The sequence below is a fragment of the Sander vitreus genome, chromosome 11, assembly GCF_031162955.1.
Source record: "Sander vitreus isolate 19-12246 chromosome 11, sanVit1, whole genome shotgun sequence".
Lineage (NCBI taxonomy): Eukaryota > Metazoa > Chordata > Actinopteri > Perciformes > Percidae > Sander > Sander vitreus.
Window position 1 is genome coordinate 18,664,226 of NC_135865.1, and position 20,185 is coordinate 18,684,410.

The 20,185-nt window shown below is 43.5% G+C and overlaps 1 protein-coding gene across 6 annotated transcripts in view; it reads left to right on the forward strand.

Moving 5' to 3' along the window:
- Positions 1-20,185, forward strand: part of myo16 (myosin XVI) — a 109,957-nt gene that overhangs the window by 81,321 nt on the left and 8,451 nt on the right. For 5 of the 6 annotated variants that reach the window (XM_078262087.1, XM_078262089.1, XM_078262090.1 and 2 more), the window contains exons 28-34: positions 8,352-8,448; positions 9,230-9,326; positions 9,445-9,718; positions 11,534-11,916; positions 12,014-13,264; positions 15,775-15,930; positions 16,965-17,050. In XM_078262087.1, the coding sequence (XP_078118213.1) occupies positions 8,352-8,448; positions 9,230-9,326; positions 9,445-9,718; positions 11,534-11,916; positions 12,014-13,264; positions 15,775-15,930; positions 16,965-17,050 (2,344 nt within the window). Of the gene's footprint in view, positions 1-8,351; positions 8,449-9,229; positions 9,327-9,444; positions 9,719-11,533; positions 11,917-12,013; positions 13,265-15,774; positions 15,931-16,964; positions 17,051-19,208; positions 19,314-20,185 lie in introns of all 6 variants that reach the window. The other variant, XR_013502680.1, reaches the window with a different exon arrangement.

The window sequence follows — 20,185 nt, forward strand, 5'->3', positions numbered from 1 at the left end:
CTTGAACTCTCCCCTGCCGGAACGGGCTGTACTTCCTGCCTCCCTCTACTCTCACTATATTATTGATTATATGATAGGTAGATCTGATGACTATGAGGAGAAGCAGAGGGAAGCTGGGGTGCTGTGTCTGTACCTATACACCCTGCCCCGCCGGTCTAGGCATACGCTGCGACTCCTCACACCCTAACTATAAGCATTCGGTTGGGGAGATTGTATTTGAGGAACATTGTCGTTTGGCCGATCCAGGCATTGTAGGCCACCGGACCGTCTGACTACTGCATCCCTCAGAAGCTTTCTCTTCTGTGAAGACGGCTGGTCAGTCGCCGTTGAAGGGGGGCGAGTCCGGCAAACCGCATCGGCCGCTACCGGTTCCGACTACGGCAAGGATAACCGGTGTCGAGCAAGAAGATGGACGTTGGCAGGCGGCTGAGTCCCATGGCGCAGTATCCTGGGAGGCCGCCGGGAGAGATGAGATCCGGAGCGACTGATTATGAGCCACGTCCCTAACTATAAGCTTTATCAAAGAAGAGGGTTTTCAGTTTATTCTTAAATGTGGTGACGGTGTCTGCCCCCCGAACCCAGACTGGGAGCTGGTTCCACAGGAGTGGAGCCTGGTAGTTGAAGGCTCTGGCTCCCATTCTACTTTTAGAGACTCTAGGAACCACTAGTAGCTCTGAGTTCTGGGAGCGCAGTGCTCTAATGGGACAATAAGGTACTAAGAGCTCTTCTAGATATGATGGTGCTTGACCATTTAGAGCTTTGTAGGTCAGGAGAAGGATTTTAAATTCAATCCTGGATTTTACAGGAAGCCAATGCAGAGAAGCTAGTACAGGGGAAATATGGTCTCTTTTCTTAGTTCTTGTCAGAACACGTGCTGCAGCATTCTGGATCAGCTGGAGAGTCCTAAGGGACTTATTTGAGCATCCTGATAGTAAGGAAATACAGTAGTCCAGCCTGGAAGTAACGAATAGTCAGAGATAAGTCAGACAATGCAAGACAAAGAATATGTTCAGTGTGTGATAATGATATCCCATGAGGTATGGTTGCAGAGAGTGTGCTGCATTTATTGTCTGACACTTCAATTTCTGGTCAAACATACACCAAGTGAAATAGATAATTGAAACTTATATATGTAATAGATTTTCACCAGTGAAAACCTGAATAGGGAATTTAATCTGGAGAACCATGTCAAATGGTGAAGTGAATCCAATATAGATTGTAGTATTGTCTGTCCATAAGCTGCCGCCAGCTCCTTTTGTGTTTTTGAAGAATATACAGTACTTTGTAGAGCCATCATTCTCATTGTTAAAGCTGTAATTGAAAGGTTCCTAGTGTGTGTGTGTGTGTGTGTGTGTGTGTGTGTGTGTGTGTGTGTGTGTGTGTGTTTTATTAATTTAGGCACCCATGTGTATGATAATCTATGGTAGCAATGGGTGTGATGAGCAGATAATTGAGCATCACAAGGACCAGCTGGTCGCCAGCAAGCGTAAAGTGTGGGTTGGGTATAAATCACGGCGTGTAAGGGCAATAGTGTGTGTATTTCCAGTGAATTGGTCATAGGTTGAGGTATTGCTCGCTCTTTGCCAAACACTTCCTGCAGGTTGTTACAGTGAGATGTAACGTTAGACCGGTTGACATGGTGTGATTGAGCAAAGAACACATTTATTATTTAATCAATCAATCAATCAATGTATTATTTGTCCCAGAGGGCAATTTGTGTTATAGTCTCAGGTGTAGACTTGTGGCAGGTTAGTTGACATACCGGCCACAATTTTACCAGCTGTCCTGTCAATGTGGGGATTTTTTCAGAGCGAGACACAGTTTCATCAAGACTAGTCAAAATCAGCCATCAAGAGCATGGACAATGATCTATTTTCGGAGTCCGCTGAAGGGAATTCCCATGACATGAAATGTCATGGGAATTGTCAAACTGGTCACCTGCCACTCTAAATCCATTAAAGCAGAATACTGGTGCATCTCATTCCCTTGGTAGATCTCAATGGACTGTGTCAAATGGGATACATGTGAGGTAAACAAGGAAACTCGACTTCGCTGTCAGGGCTGATCTTTTCCTGGATGATCAGCACAGTTAGCTAGAAAGTGAGTAAAGACAATATCCCTCTTATAGCCAGCAAACCGTATGTGCTCCTGCATGGACAGCTAGGGCATTCTAGTCTCCATAGGGTCCTCCACATCCAAGAGATTATAGGGGAAAGCGAGCAGATTATTATCTGAAGGTAGACCAGTGAATTTAACTCTGTCAGGAAGTCAATTGTTAACATTTATGGGCAAATATTCCTTTTCCTTTCCATTTCTTTCAGATCCTCCAGCTGTTCAGAGAAGCCAGCTCTTTTTTATCTTTTCTGCAATCCCTGATGGTAAACATTGGAGAGGGAAGCAGCACTCCATACACTCAGTGTTCTCAGCAACAGTATTGCTGCATTCTTGTAAAGAATACAGATGCTTTGCTATCCCTTCTTCTGTAATTGGATGCTTTATATACTGTAGATCAGCTTCAAAATCTCAGAAAGTCTGGCAGGCCGATGCTCACTGCTCCTAGGTCGAGAATGGCCTGGTGAGTAAGGAGATCATTCATCCTCTCATTAATACACTTGGATGATTGAGCTTCCACGGCCCTGGAAGTGCAGTAGCTGTTGTCAATCAGGCACTATCTGCTGCAACACAGGAGACATCTTCTATTGTGTCTCAAACTGCATTCAGGCTTCCCTCCAAATAGTCTAGTTTGGCATGGCAACAAAAACACCTACGTTTGCTCCAAGGCAAGAACACTCTAATGTTAGCTAGCTAGCTAACTCAGCACAGCATTGCTTGGAAATAATGACGGTTCTTTGTACATAATTAGGGCTGTCAAACAATACATTTTTTTTAATCGCGATTAATCGCTGAAGTTCTATAGTTAATTACGATTAATCGCATATTTTATCACATGATTAAAATTCAATTATTTTGCATTTCAGAACAGTTTAACAATCAAAAGCAATTCTTACCAGTGTATCTTGATTGGGAATCAAATTAATGCAAAGAAAGTTACTTTATGAACTTGAATTTAAGATTTGTAATTATTTATTTACTGTAAACAAATGAAAAATGTGTGAATCTGTCATTATTGCACAATTCCTCCAAGTACCTAACTAAAAAACAAAAAATCCCTATCCTTACCAGAGTCAATATAGTGTTTAGTAACTCCTAAATAATGTTGATTACTCACTGACGTCCAGTGATCACCGGTTAATGAGACAGCGTTTGCAGCACCTTGCAGCTGTTCAGTGTGGCTGCTTTCTCCGTGTCATACAGGCTGTGTGTCCGTGAAAACTACTGTCCCCCTCGACGGCAACGAGACAGGTCAACCGTAGTACGTCTTTAAGACCCGAGTCCTCTACGATGCTGACAGGTCTGCAGTTAGTTGCCACCTGTTTCGCAAGAGCTGTAGTCATTTTTTGGGATTTGGTTTCATCCACAGGTCGGCAAGTAGCATGCTAGTGTTAGCATCACATTAACTGAACTATGTTTAGCTCCGTAGGTGGTAGCTCAAGCTTGACGTGCTTTGGTGATATTTTAATTCAGCTTTACACAATGTGCATACGGCTTTCGACTTGTCTAAGAGCCGTCCAGAAGTTTTGGAAAATAAAAAATTCCATTCAGAGTTATTGCTGCTGTCTTTCTCCATCATGCCTGCAGCCTGCAACAGCAGGATGTGTTACGAGGAAGTGGCAGCTTGATGATAAGTAACGGTGCTGCAAAGGGTCAAAATAGTAGCCTGTCAGGCACGACACAAAGCCGAGTGAAGTGTAAAATAAATTAATAAATGCCGGCATGCGATTAATGCGATTAAAAAAAATTAATTGTGTCACGTCGGCCCTTAATCGCATGGCAATTAACGTGTTAACGCTGTCAGCCCTATTCATAATGCATATATTTGAACATAAAATAAGATGATTAAAGGCAAGACGGAGGCTCACTGACATACTTTAAAATATATTTCAGCATTTTGTTAATCACTAAAAATATAGCTAAGCAGAAGAATGTTATCATTGCAAAGTGATCAGGCTAATGTCTTGTGTTTATTCCACAAGATTTATGGATAAACTGCTGTGCATGAACATAGCTGTTCCTCAGTTTGTGTGTTTCCCATTTGAATGGTCAGCGTATGAGGCGGCTCACATTATGGCATGACCTATAGGCTTTAGCTTCAATTTTGATGAAATTATTCTCTAATCGGTTGCATATTATGTCGTGGATATACCCCCCGAATGCATACTGCAGTCCCTTTTGTCTTGCTCTCTCAGATATTTCACCTGTTCGCCCAAAATTACTAATTATCTCCTTGGGAATGTCTGACACCGGTGCATACATACTGTAATAGACGTGCCAGGCATGAAAGCTTGTCAGGCGTAGCAACAGTAACTAAGGAGGGCGGGGTTTAGCGAAGGGTCAATTTGAGAACTCACAAAGACACCAGTCAGCCCAACCCAAGTGCCATTCATAGCTCTCTCTCTCTCTCTCTCTCTCTCTCTCTCTCTCTCTCTCCCTCTCTCCCTCTCTCCCTCCCTCCCTCCCTCCCTCCCTCTCCCTCTCCCTCCTCCACTGGGTTCAACACAGACATGCCAATGAATGAACACAGCCTTGGCCAAGGAGGGAGCTGCTGCAGAGTGGGGGTGGACTACCCTGCTGTCTTCACAGAGCTTTTTCTCACTCAATTTCTTATCCTTTCCTCACATGCTCTCTCTTATGCACCGCCATTTTGTTTAGTTTTGCTTTCATCATCCTGCCTCTTCTTTCTTCCTGGCTCCGACATTGTTTTTATTTTTTTCATCGACTGAAAGGAACCGATTTCATTTCAGTCTCTATCTTATCTTTTTTCTCTGCCCGTTTCTGTCATGTACTCACACTCTAAATCTAAATTCTGTTCTGTTTTTAAAATTTTTTCGCTTTCCATTTGTCACTATTTCGAAACAGGCCTCGGCCCTTGACTAATCAAACTGACAGGACATTAAATCTACCATTAATCTTGAGGTTGCTATATTCTCGTGAACACAAACACATACTTGTACACTGGAACCAATGCGGCAACTTCTCTAAGTCATAGTGGCCGCCTGAAGCAAATTACATTATTGTCCTGCTAACCAGAGTGATTTATGAGGAAATCTATTTTACTGTTGCTTTTATTTGTCTTTTATGATACACTATGTGTTTTGTGGCCAGATTTATTTTCTGCCAATGTGTAAGGTCAAATACTGTTATTTGAACCTTGTTTCTTTCCTCAGTTCTTCATTGTTACAAAGATGAGGAGAAAGCGGCATCATTATTCATAGAGCATGTTACAAATGCAGCTTCCAAGCATTTAGGTAATGTTTTCTATATGCACCGTTTCAAGTGCTCATTACCTCCCACTGATGGATAAACACACACATTTGTAGGTTATTAAGTCACCTACAGAAGAATATCCATCATTTCAGACTAATCACCAGGATTAAAGTCAACAGAGCCAATAGGATTTGAGAATGTGGCAACGGAAAGTGTGTCTGATGGATAGGAGCAGCTTCAGAGAGGAAGTGAGTTGTTTAAATTCCAGCTGCATTACCACCTTTGTGATGCTGACTAAAGGCCCTGACACACCAACCCAATAATCGGCCATTGGACAGTCTGGCGAGGTCGGTGACTCAAGTCTGTTTGGTGTGTTCCGTGTCGTCGTCCGTCAGAGGGGCCGTCGGCCTTCATTTTGGCCGACCTGACTTGCTGGGTCGGAGGGGGGCAGTCAATGACCAATCTGATTGGTGGAGTACTAACCCGGAAATGGCGAGCAGGATGAGTGATGAACGCCTCTCAAAATCTGACGAAAATCTTTTAAACTGACCTTTGTCAATCTGAAATGAAGACAGAATCAGCAACTGCATGGCCTATTTCTCGCTTAAAATGTTTTCAGAAACACGTTTCAGTTAACTATTTTCGTAAAATATGAGATCGTATTTTGAACAAGCCGCCATTATTGGTCAGCTGGAGAAGCCAGACCCACGTGACGAGTTCATCATTTCCGGTTTAAATTTTTTGTATTACGTCTCGCACACGCACAGAGTAAGTTGGTGTCGCTTCGGTGTGTTCCAAGGCACTTTTTGGACCTTTTTGGAGCCGACTGATCAGTCCGACTTTGTGCCTTTTCTGCTGACAGTCAAGCGTCGGGTTGGTGTGTCAGGGCCTTAACAGTGAGCTGATGGCCTGTTCACAGAGAACCACGTTAGAGCCCTCTAGCCCTCTATTTAAACTCTTATCAAAGGTATTATTTCACTTCTTTGACTCCACATGAAGCCCCCTTGGGTCTTGTAAAATCGGGGACCGTCGATGGTTTTCATATCCTCATAGGGGAGGTCATGGCTTTACAGAGTTCCTTTTGTGTTTTATAGGCCCGGGGGGGGCGCGGTGTGCTGTCTGCAGGACTGGTATTACCATACAGAGAGAGGGTTAGGGAGAGTTCAGACAGACCCCAATACTGCAAATCAAACACAACCCACATTCACATGTGGTTTATGCTTTCAGCCATCTGTTTGTTATATTATTCTCATCATATGTGGCACACCATCAGCTGGCTCTGCGTCTCATTCATGACAAAAGAGACCAAACACAGACTGACAGATGCATCGATCAACTGATATAAAGTTTGTGGGTTTTGTATATTTGCTGATATTCCTGTTTCATTCAAAACATGTCATAATTTTGCTCTTATCAGTGCACATACAGTATACCTTGATGTCTAAAGCATTATAATATACAGCAGGACTCCTGGAAAATATGACACTATACTTACTTTATGATTAATAATTTTACATATTTCTACAGATCTAACTTTTTTTATATTTATATGTAGTATTGCATAAGCCCTTTGCATACAAAAATCAGTCACAGACATGTCACAAGACATGTCACAGTTCGAAAAAAGCACAGGTGTAAAAAATAAAAGTAATTATGGCTGATTGGTATTGTACATGCTGCCTCACTGTCCCATCATAGCTTACTGGAACACTTGAATAGAACAGAGCCATTGTTAGTGTTATTAGTAACACCTGTGCTTTTCCTACTATGACAAGTCAAAATGTCTGCTGTAAGAAAAGCCTATAGTATTTATTGTGTGCCTTGTGACTCCACCTTTTATCTAAGATTATTTTTTAAATTGTACATGTAACATACTTTCTGTTGTACAGTCCCTCCACAAAAACGTGATTATGCGATCGCATTATTCAATGCATAATCAGCCAAAGTCTGCATATTTATGCGGGGGCCGCATTTTTTCAAATACGCCGCACTTTCGCCACGTAAATTGCCGATTTCCGCGCAAAATATGCGGGGCTTGCATGATTTCATAATCTCCGCATTTTCGTTGCAAAAAAGTCACATATATCTTAGCAGAAAGTTGAAAAATGTTGCATTTACTTCACACGAGCAGCCATTTTCCCCTGTTGCCATGGGAACGTTATGAAGTGACGTAATTACGCGACGTGAACATCATCGAAAAGCTGCAAACCCCACAATGAAGCCATGATGAAACCTTAAAGTTCCCGCAATTTTTGCAAGTTCCTGCAATGTCATTGCATAAAATTGCATAAATATCCCGCATATTCCATCGCATTTTTTAAGAAAACGTGCCGCATAATCAAGGATTTTTGCCCGCAACAATCACAAAAAAACTCATTTTTCTGGAAGGACTGGTTGTAGCTATTCATATTTTTCTCATATATTAATAAATCATATAAGTATACTATTAGTGGCATGTGTATCGTCACCACCAGACGTAACACACACTGTCAGTTGCACCATTTTAACTATGTTCACATTTTTCTTCTTCAGTAGAAAAAAGGGGCCTTTCAGAAGTAACTGCTTATGAAGGGGAGAATGTTTTTTTTATTCCAGTCACATTTTTTTTATCTGGTCCAGGCAATTTATGTTATAAGCCCACTTCGGTCTCCCTTATGCTACTCATTCATTCATGTCTACATATCCAGAATTCACACCACATACAAAACATTGACATGTACATATAAAGAACTGTATATTTTCATTTTTATGTCATTGGGTTCTGTGTCAACATGTTTTGCTCACTTTCCCTTTCACCCCCGTCGTCCCAGGCAAAAACAAACCACTGTCTCCATCCAGCTGACCATTCAAAGCAACGGTTGCCTAGGGCAACACCAATGGGAACAGCTGTTTGGCTGGTCTGCCACATGACCCCACTGACCTTTGAACCCATTGTTTCTGAAAATGGGGTGTTACTATGTCCCGTCTACATTGTTAAGTTTAGCAATTCAGCTCTAATGTTTTCCATTTGTATTTGTGTGTCTCAGATATAAAGACCTTGTGGTCTTGGGAGACAAGAAGAAATTGTCACCAGAAGAGAGATGCCGCTCAGTTCTGCAACAGGCCAAACTCCAGGGATGGCAGGTGTGTGTGTGTGTGTGTGTGTGTGTGTGTGTGTGTGTGTGTGTGTGTGTGTGTGTGTGTGTGTGTGTGTGTGTGTGTGTGTGTGTGTGTGTGTGTGTGTCTTTTTCTGTCTCCATCAATAACAAAAGATTTGCCAAATTACTTAATCCCTGACCCTCTATTTGAAAGATCCCATGGAATCTTTGACAACTCCTTCCAGCTGTCCCACCTCATCATTATTCTCCATACACACACACACACACACACACACACACACACACACACACACACACAGCAGCAGCAGCATGGACCCGTCCGCCCCCCTCTCTGTCCTGTCTGCCAGACTTCTGTTGTGTCTGAGTGTGGGACCCTACAGGTCACATAAGCTCCCGCCTCACATACGCATACACACTCTTCCACAATGCCCTGCAGACACCTTTTTATACCACTCCTACAAGTAGCGTGTGGTGAAATGAATAGTGTCTGTGAAAATATGTCACCCCCACAGTTCTGTGCACCTGGTATAGAGTGACCTCTGCCCCCCCCCCCCCAAAATGCCCTTTAAATCAGAACATGAATGCAGTGTCAACATGTAAACTCCATACCCTCCCCGCACTCCACACCCACCTATTATCAAACATCATTGCTACATCACTGCTCTACCATCTCTTAACTAGAAAGTCACACTCTTCTGAGATTTCCAGCAGAAGACTCCCAGAAGCTGATGATGATGGCACTGTAGTGTACAACAATGCTTTTGCATATATGTTTGATCAGATGACTTGTGTTGTTGTGTGTGTAGATGGGCAGCAGCAAAGTGTTTCTGAGATACTGGCAGGCAGACCAGCTCAACGACCGCTGCTATCAGCTTCATAAAAAGATCATCATCTCTCAGAAAGGTAATATCCAAAATAACAAACCAACAACCCATGTTGTTCTTTAGGGATTCATCTGTCTTTGTTTCCCTAACACATCTGACGTCTCTGTCTTCCTCCTCTCCTCTTCCTTATGTCTCAGTGGTGCGTGGCTGGCTGGCCAGACAGCGCGTCCATCGCAGGCTGTCATTACAGCAGAAAGAGGAGTGCAGTGTGCAGCGTTTCCTGCAGGGGGCAGAAGACATGGGGCTGCGAACCTACGACCATTTAGTCATCCAAAATGCATCCGACATCGCACGAGAGAGCGACCGCCTGCGCTGCCATGGCAACAGCCTTCTCAACAACCTTGGCAGCAGCCCACCACTTGGTGAGAGGCCTGAGCCGGTGGGCGAGGAAGAGGATCAGCCTGTCAGAAGGTAAATTAGCAACACCTCACACACTTTCATTCAGAATATTTAAGCAATGTCGATGTACACTTATTAGTTTTTCTCCATTTGTCATTTGTATTTCTGATGTAATTTTATTCCCGTTCTGACCAAATATTCATTTGATTAAAAAGTTAATGTGTTGTTTGGAGGATAGGCTTGCACCATGCTACTGATTACTTTGTACTAATGCAACCAATCAAGACTATATTCTCACTGAAATAGGGTTTTTATTACTAACTATAATATAATATATAATACTAAATGTGATGGCCTCATGGTGACTGTTGGTATTATGTATTTAGCCTGGAAAGTTAACAAACTGCAGTTACTGTCATTCACAGGATTTATGACTGTATGAGGGAACCATTTGCATTCATAAATGTGTACGAGTGCGTGTGTATTTATGTGTATGTGTGCTTCTGCATGTGTGTGCCTATGTCTCCCGACGTTTGTTATTAATGATGTCATTGTGTCCCTGTGCGCTGTAGGCTTTCAATTGTATGTTTCATGATGGATAGTCAGATAATGAGCTGCGTTATCAGATTGTATTAGTATTGAGTTGCACCTATGGAACGCTTTCCTCCACGCTTATCTCCACCTCACCTAATTCTAATATTATGCCTGGAGAAAATTGAATAACCCTGGAGGGCTAAATTAGAAAGGGTTGGAAAAAAGAAAGTAATAAGAAGCTCCTTGAGGGGGGTGCTTAATAAACTTAAGTAAGTCATTTTTCTAATGTTCGAAAAACTACAGTCTTGTTTAAGGTAGTACCTGAAATGTGACTTATACATTACAGCACTTATAAACCTGTGAATGTGTACATATAATATATTGTATGAGTGTATGATACATTTAGAAAATATGTGTTCACTACATTGTTTTGATCGGTTGCCTAACTTACAAACACATACAGGTTTTGTGCTTTTCATCATCTTAGACAAACACCTGTAGAAGGGAAGTAAAAGTAAATACAGTGAAAAAGGCACTCACTATAGTATATCATTTCAATGAGCAATGGCCACAGTTAAAAAAACAAAAATGTAAAAAGTCACCACAAAAAAGTCACCATAATGCAACACATTTGTAATACTTTTTGATCAATTTTAATTATTAAAATTGAGTTTTAGCATTAGGATAAAGCAATACATCCTGAAAGATAAAAGTGAACATAAACACCCATGATTTCTGTGTCCTCTATGTGTCTTTGTGCATGTAACCTCTGCTGCTGAGACGGGAGCACAGGGAGGCCTCCACCAGGAGGAGGGGTGTCAGTAGGCCGACTGGGAGAGGAGTTGCAGTTGCCGTATTGTAGAGGGGATTAATGCGCACCAAAACTCACCTAATTTCTCTGCAGGTTTTTAAAATGCCTCCCCCATCACCTACACACATGCTTGGACACCCCCTGCCTGCGATCCTGGAACCAACAGATGGTTCACACAGATTAGCAAAGAAAAAATCAAACTGGATGTTATCAAATTACTGCAAGGAGATTAGATTTAAAGCATAATCTCTTTGGTCTTTGTCCTCCAATTGGCCTCTTTAGCTCATATTTGTGGTGTGACAGTTGAAGCAGGCATACATTAAGTTTGAGCATACTGATCTAAATGATCTCATTAACTCAATCTGGATCAGAAAACTATTGGATAGAGGAGAAAAAAATTGTGCCTGTAGCTAAAGCTTGTATGCTTCTTTTGTGAAAAGCATGATTCAAGCTCATCATTCAAGTGATTAAGATAATACAAATGGTCAAACAATTTTTTTCTTTCTTTTAAGTATGAATTCTGTTATTCTTCCCATTTGTAGGGTTGTGGAGAAAAGTGGGAAAATCTATGATGGTCCTGTCAACGGTGGCAGTCGAGTTATTCGCCACTTTCGGTCTAGCTCGGTACCCATCCCCCCCGCTATGGACAACATGGTCCATTCCTCTGCCAGTCCATCCATCAAACCAGCCTTGCAGCAGGTAGCTCACGCCAACGAGGATGGGTTAGGCGGGGGAAGTCTTTCCTCTCCTCGTAAGCAACCTCCGCCCAAACCAAAGAGGGACCCCAACACTCGTCTGAGTGCATCTTATGAAGCAGTTAGTGCAGGGTTGACGATGGCAGCCAAAGAGAGCCCCACCCCAGAGGGCTATGGTTCGCCAGCTGGAAGCCCTCCTAAATCCCAGCTATCCCCCACAGACCCTGCAGGTATATCACCTCTACTGGTCTTTAGAAGATACAACAGTTTTTGTGCCTTGATGCTGCTGCCTAATGCATTTAATTGCTTCTTTAAAAATTTCCTCAGCCTTGTCCAAGCCCCGTCCCCACAGTGATGACTACACAACCATGAGGAAGGTGCCACCCCCCAAACCTAAGCGCAGTCCCAACACTAAGCTCACGGGCTCATATGAGGAGATCAATGCTGTAGCACCACACATCCACCAGCTGCGTCCTGCTGATGTAAAGTTGGCCTTGCTGTCTCGTGCTGGGGGATTTGGAGGGTTTGGTGGTTTGATGCAGAAAGCAGCCTCTGTAGATGCCCCACAAGGGATAGGCCTGAGCCTTTACCAGGGCCAAGACGAAGAGGACGTGTACATAGAGATGTTGGGCTCCCAGCCACGGGCTCGGAGCCTCCAGGAGCCTCCTGATAGCCCAGAGCTGGCTGACTCAGAGGTCGTCTATGAGGAGATGAAGTATTACCCTCACGAAGATGGTGCAACTCCTGCCTCTGTGGTTAGCAAGGCAGCCAAACTGGAGGCTCTCGGCTTGAGCCTGGTAGGATTAGGGGCATCTCCTCCTAAAAGCGGGGAGACGAAACAGATGGCAGCAGTGGTGACAGCTTCCATGGACATCACTAACTCACAGAGCACGTCCAACAGCGGAGCTCCCAAAACTCAGCATGGCAAAGATGGCAGCTGTGACATCCCTGCTCCCTTCCCCAACTTGCTGCCCCACCGTCCACCTCTCCTGGTGTTTCCCCCCTCCCCCGTCACCTGCTCCCCTGCTTCAGATGAGTCACCCCTCACCCCACTAGAGGTAAAGAAGTTGCCTGTGTTTGAGACTAACCTGAACTATGCTACTGGCCCAGACAGCCCCCTGTCCCCACAGTATGCCCGCCAGAGGGCTGACTCCTCCCCTAGCCTCACTGTCCTCATGCCAGAGAAGAAGTCCACACCTCCACTCACCCCTCCACCTCCTCCCACCAATGCCCCACCTCCTCCCTACAGACCTCCTTCACACTTCCCCTTCCCGCCTGAGGCTAACTTCCTGACTCTGACCCGCGCAGCATCTGTCACAGGGAGCTCGGACTCCCCCAAAACCTCATCCTCTCAAAGGGCAAGCGGGGAACCACTGGGGAAGCCACCTCCCTACTCCCCAGTAAAGATGTCTCGTCCTGAGCCTCGGAGAGCACATTCGTGCTCCTCATCTCCCCTGCTGTTCAACCCAGCCAATGGTAGACCCCTGACCAGCCCCCTGGATGAGCTCAACACTCTGTTCAGCTCTGGGCGCAGCCTCCTGAGGAAGTCCACGTCTGGCCGCAAGATGAGAGATGGAGGTCTGTCAGTATTGCCCACACACACGTGCACACCCACACTCACACACAGTTCCACAAATCTAAACCACTAGCAGAGAGAAGATCACATAACATAAACTGTTTTGAACACTACAACACCAGTTTTGAACACCACAACAATAGGATAACTATTTATCCTTCCTTTTCCAGTCATTGTTTTTAAATGCATCTACATTCATGGGTGAATGGTCCATTTGCTGTTGGGATAACTTGGGCCGGACTAGGCTAAGCCACCGGTATATGTCTAGGGGGTGGGGAGTTAACCTTTGCTTTGTTGTAATTTTTCACACTGTGTCCCATTTAACCCACCTCAATGTGGATGTGTGTGTGTGTGTGTGTGTGTGTGTGTGTGTGTGTGTGTGTGTGTGTGTGTGTGCGCCTGCATATTTGTGCAGGAGTGCATGTGTCCATTATGTGTTCTAGCTACTGTGATGAGGTCATGATCAAAGTCTCAGCCTGCTCTGTGCCACATGATTTATTGGTTACTGGGTGATTACCTTCTGTACAGCAGAAGTAGTGTAGGGTTGTAGGTAAGTAATAACACACATGCTCTGTGTTTGAGTGGTATGGAGGTGAGATGGACCAGCACCCAACATCCTTTGTCATTAATCCCCTTTTTCTAGATTTAGAAACTCTTTACATTGATTCAGGTGTTGTAGCCAGCCACTCCCGTTGGCCCATTTGAGGCAGCCAATTTGTTACAGTCTCCAGTGCAGTGCCCTTTGGCTGTTGCAGCTGCCTTCTAACATGTTACCTAATGAGCTAGCTGGTGTAGCCCATTTAGCATCATCATGCACAATAAGTATGATCTAGCTGTGTTTGTGTGTTGTTGTAGCTCAGTGGACTACATGCAGAGCACATACAGGCTCTATGACACTGATGCAGGTTGACCTTTGCAAAAAGAGGCCAAACGTATTTGTCACACTTAGTCAATGAAAAGGGAGGGTCCTCAGCTGAGAGATTTCAAACTCACAAGGAAATTACTTTGTGTTGCCCTTATGAAAGTGAATTTCCCATTGATACTGCAGCTAGAGAAAACGGGCATACGAGAAAAGATAGACACTGTGTTGTCCCATTGTGTTTTTGTGAGTGTTTCCTCCAAGTGTATTAGTTGTAGCTGGGTTAATAATACATGAGCAGTAGAATGATGAGAATGGATATCAAATATTTAACAGCTCATTCATTTTCAACCGAAGGCAGTCTGACTGCCCAGCAACAGCAGAGAATATTCAAGTGAAAGTATTAGCTGTTGGTCAATAATCAGTCATCTTGCAAAAGGCTCATATTATTGTGGAACTGCTTGAGACATAGTTATGTCATATGTCTATTAACGTAATAAGTTCAAGGGGCAGGAAGATGAACTCCTTATAAGAGATGGTATGAGAGCTAGTGCACAGGCTGACGCATATGCCTCACGTGACATCTTGCGCTTGACTCTTCGTCAGCGCCTGGAGCAGCGCAGGATATCGCTGGCATCATGGAAACAGTGTGTGTGACAGGGGAACCTGGCACTGGGGTTCACAACCTTGCTGTTATTTTGAGTGGGCAAAGCAGGCGGTCCTCTTAGATCAGGGCGCAGAGGGATGCCGAAGGGCTTAACAGGATGGCCTACTTCCGTTCTCTCTCAGCTGTTTAATGACTGAGTGTGATACCGGAGGCTGTGGGAGTGGCCAGGGGTTACAGTTGCTATCCCAGACATCTCTGTGAAGAGCAGCTGCCTCTTCATCCTCCTCCTCCTCCCCTTCGTCATCCTCAGGGAATGAGAAAACCACAGGAATGCCAGGGGAAGAGGGCAGGTGGTCTTGGCAGGCTTCAGGGAATCAATGTCATAAGACACCTCGTGCCTTAACAGCACCATACGGATTTCCCAAAATTGGATGAAAGTCCAATTCTCCCTCATTATAGTCTTTATTGTACAAATCCAAATACTCACTGTGACTCTTCTCAAGCATGCAACTGTCACATGGACTCCCTCCCTCTACCTGGCCTTTTGTCCCTCAGAAATACACACCTGCCCCATGGGACCTATTGTAGAGTTTGCTAAGTCTATATTTAGGCATCTTGTGACCATGGGGGGGACCAGGAGGCACACATTCTCATATTGGGATGGCAGCTGACATATTCCCATTCACACTTCCATGCATATATGGAGCCACAGTTACTTACTCATTCAGTGTGTGAGAGCATGGGAGCCCCAAGGAGCTGCAGCAGGGGCAGAGGCAAGTCATGTGAAGTCACCTTCCTGCCAGACAGAGCAGATGTATACTTTTTAAAAGGCTTGATGGAAAAGGGGTGGGACCAAGTGGAGAGAAGATACTGGAACACATTAACGTTAACACATGATTAGCCGAATATTACAAATTAAAACAACAGACTCCCTGCACTTTTTTAATTTTTGTTGTACCCCACAAATACTATGCATGATTTAATCTAAATATCTACTGTATATGCCATGAACTGACATGTAGCGTGTTTTCCTATATTCTTCCCAGGATTCAATTCTAATATCAATCTGCCAGGAAGGGAAGAATGCGGCTCTGCCCCCACCTCACCATCTCTGCAGCTACAGGACAAGAACGCCAACAACCACACACATCCTCACTCCTCAATCCCCGCCCCCGTAGAGAACGGCAACCAGATCTCCAATGGTAACAGTGCATTGCACATTTACGCAGATTATTCAAAAGCAGATTACTTACCATATAGATTGTCCAAGTGGATCGATGCCAAGGGTGACACAGATGATAAATACTAGAGCAAAAATAATTGTCCAATAAATAAACTCCACCTGTGAGTGAAAAAAAACATTATCAAGTCCAGCAGGTTGAATACATTTTGAATGTATTTACAAATATATGTAAGTGTCATGTTGGTGTGTAGATGTGCATCTAGATGAGTAGAGCATACAACAAAATATCAGGCTCCATATAGGCCATGTGATTCTAAATAAGGAATATGCTACTGCTGTAATTAATGTCCTAAAAAGTCCTACAACTAGACTAACTCCACTCACTTGCAGTGGAGAAAGTAGTCAGGCGGGCCAGACTAAAGCTTGTTTTATGGTTCTGCGAAGGCTCCACGCAGAGCTTTCGCCATAGCCTACGTAAGTGGCCTGATGTTTATACTTGTGCACTGGTGTGTGCGTCGAGCTGGCGTGTGTGTGTGTGGGGAGTGGGTGAGAGAGTGACGGCGATTATTCGGAGCGAGTACCGACTCTAGAGTCATAGTGAGAGAAACAAAGTGTCTCCCCTCTGTTTTCTGACCAAGGTGGGAAATACGTCGCTGCGACGTGTATTTACATTTTTCGAGAGGTGCACGTCAGGCTACTAGCTGTTAACTCATCTATTACCCTTTTGCCCATGTCACAACAAAGTCACATAATCACTTACTTCATCTTAGAGATAAAATGTTGAGATCAAAGCACTGCATGGGCACCGAAGAAGGGGAGAAGGAATATTACATGACATAATGAAGTCACCTGAGTTGGAGAGTGATCCCAGTATTCCTTAAACGTTCAAAGAGTTTGACAAAAAGGGTGTCTTTTCATAACATTTCCTTTTGCATGAGAAAAAGCTTTTTCAACCCATGCTTGTGTTGAATGGTGTGGTGTCCTTCAGTCTGTATTTGTCTGTGTGGGAGGACTTGCAGTCAGATGTTTGTGCTTTTGATATTGTGTGTTCAGGGTCTCTGGAGGATGAGAGTCACAGCAAGTCAAACTCCTCCAGCTCCACCTCTCTGCACAGACACATGGACAGCCATCATACTCAGGTAAACACACAAAGATAGGCACTTAACAGCACAAACGCACACTAACACGCAGACAATGGCAACACCACTATATCAGGCCCGTTTTTTGTTGTGCGTTTGTTGACATTTTGAATGGACAGGAAAGTGGCCTCCTTTGAACAAATGTGTCACTCATGACATGTGACTCTTTCTCTGGCTCTGTAGACTGGTGTATGGTTACAGGATTGAATTGAATGTCCTGCACACAAGCTCACACACATGCAGGAACACACACACACACACACACACACACACACACACACACACACACACAGCCTCTGATATAACTCACAAAGCCTCTGATATAAATCTGATGACCAAGTAGAAACTATCTAGAGTGAAAGAACATATTGAAAACAAAGACACACCACAAACTGATAAATGCATGTATTTTAGAAAGCCATAACATATAGCGGCTTACCAGCTTGATCACAGTCACATAACTAAACACAGCATACAAGACCTCCTCAGGGACAGCCAGTCACAGCATAGAGACACAAAACTTTCATGTCTATTATCCTGTGCTGTACCTTTGTACTTTGTCTTTTATCAACAAAGGCCATATTCTCTTTTGATTCTTTTGTCTTACTAGTCAATCAACTGAAAAGATCCATCCTTGCCTCGTAATTTATAGAAAGATTTACCACAATATTATAACAGCTATCTGAGAACACTCTTTATCCTTTTTGTCTTGCCACTAAGTCATATATATCCACTCTGAAGAAATAGCTTGGTGGGCAAGTGATGTATTGGACTTATAGCTCCTTCTAACTTTCACTTTAGATTATTTCTTCCCATTAAAGTTTAACTGTTACCACCTGAAAAGTATTTACTGGATGAGAAAAGACAAGATCTGGTTACAAATAATACACTCACTACTCCTGAACGGCTAATGTACACAGGCTCTGACTGCTTCACTACCCGGCTCCATTACAACTGGCAGAGACGATCATTCACTATTCTAGCCTGTGTGTGTGTGTGTGTGTGTGTGTGTGTGTGTGTGTGTGTGTGTGTGTGTGTGTGTGTGTGTGTGTGTGTGTGAGCTGAGCTGCAGATAAAATCATTATTTTAATAGCACGACATCGTCCAACAAAATAAACAAAAACGCAGGTTAATCAAAAGCAACTGTGCTGTGAGATGGCTATATTGACATTTAAAATGCATGGTCTTTAGAAGCATCAAAAGGTTTTCATATTCATGTACATGTATGCAAAACATGAAAAATGTGGGCAAAACAATTTCAAACTATGCTAGAAATGTGGCTGCTGAGCGTGGCTGGAACGCGTCATAGCCGAAATCTGTTTACATTCGGCGAACAAACACATACTCAAACACACACGCATGCACACATATTTTCTCTCTCCTGTTATTAAGATCATGTCCACAGGCTGAGCAGTGAACCCACAAACTCTAATAGGAAATTAGATTTATTTAAGACACTGGCTGTCATAACAATAGTCAATCTACAGATGTTTCCATTGTAGCCAGATGTTGCCATTCTAACCTTTACTGCGCAGTCGTTCCACCACTGCATTAGTTTCATTTGGAAGTCAACATAATGCAGGTTACATAGGAGGTTAAAAGGTCTTGCGTAACGGCGTCCACACTGTAAATGCTCTCCTCAATATTCTGTGTCCTTGCGTCGTGTATTCCAGGATGCAGCTGTTTCGTCCCGGTCCACACTCATAAGAAGGATTCAACACATGGAAACTGATTCAGATTCATCGCAGACTGCATCAGTCAATGATTAAGTGTCACCGTCGGTGGTGCATGAAACACAAGAATGAACAAAGCACATAGTGTCCCACTTTCAGGGAAGCAAAGGACACATCATTCATAAGACACTGCCACTAGAGATGTGAAGGCACACTGTGTACCCACTTCACAATTCTCAGGTTGACTAAACATTCGGGGTGCTTAAGGTTGTCTTCTTATAGACTTCAAGAAAGTCTGAAGCCAATTCCTGCTGCTAATATAATAGTCTGGCTTTCCAAAGTTTTTCTTAGAATGTGTGAATTATTGGGCTCTCTCTCTCTCTCTCTCTCTCTCTCTCTCTCTCTCTCTCTCTCTCTCTCTTTCTCTTTCTTTCGATTCTAATGAGCTTAGCTGTGTTACCCTCACTCCCTCCTTTATCTTCCAGAGGGGTCATCTCAACTTTTCTCCCTTCGGTGCGGGAGCCGCCCTCTAAAACAGTGAGGGCGGGCAGGGGTGGTCACTTGAAGCCCTGCTCTCATGTAGGGATGTGGTGAGTGTATGTCATTCCTCGCTGCTCTCCACCCTTAATAGCAGTGTTTTTCATAGACCCAGTGTAGGATCATGACAGTAATGAAAAAAAAAAAAGCCTCAGAAGTTTTATCTGAGTTTAAAGTAATACTCCACCCAAAGTCTATTTTTGGAGTCCACTTACCGTCCTGTGCAGTAGCTTTAAATTGTTTTTAGTTTGCTCCTTCATGGAGAATGGAGGCTGCAGTCATCTTGAATTCATGCAGTTACAATGGATTCCAATAATAATCAGTATCTAAGGCAGGAACATGATGTTTTGATAAAAATTCCTGGTTGTTTTGATTCAAATCCCCTGAACGTGTGGGCCCTTGGAAGAAAAGTCTTGAAAACCACTGCTTTACCAGGACATCATTTAGCTTCACCTGCTCTCCTTGTTTACTGTGCTCTTTGTCCTTTAAACACTGGTCTGGAATCAGATTAGCTATTTGCCCTTTCTTCTGACTGGGGTGAAAAGTCTGATCCTAGAATCAGTGATGCTGCTGCTGCTTCCCCCCACCCCCTCATTTCTGAAAGGAAACTGCAGCTCTTGGGTTCAGCCAAACTCTCTGTATCTGTATACCTGCTCATCATCACTGCCATAAGATATTCTAATCACACTATAATCTTTCCTTCTCTTTAAGGCTACCAGCATTGTTTGTTGTTCAGTGAAATGACTTTTTCAGATTCTAAATTCAGAAAATGTGTACGTCAATGTGTACATCAGTTTATCTCTATGCAGTGATGCATTGGGTTCTTGTGAGAGGATCAGCATATCCATTTAACTGAATAATTCTTTGAGTTATTATTATATTGGCGCTGATATCAAGTTAGACCAGATATATCAGTTATATGATG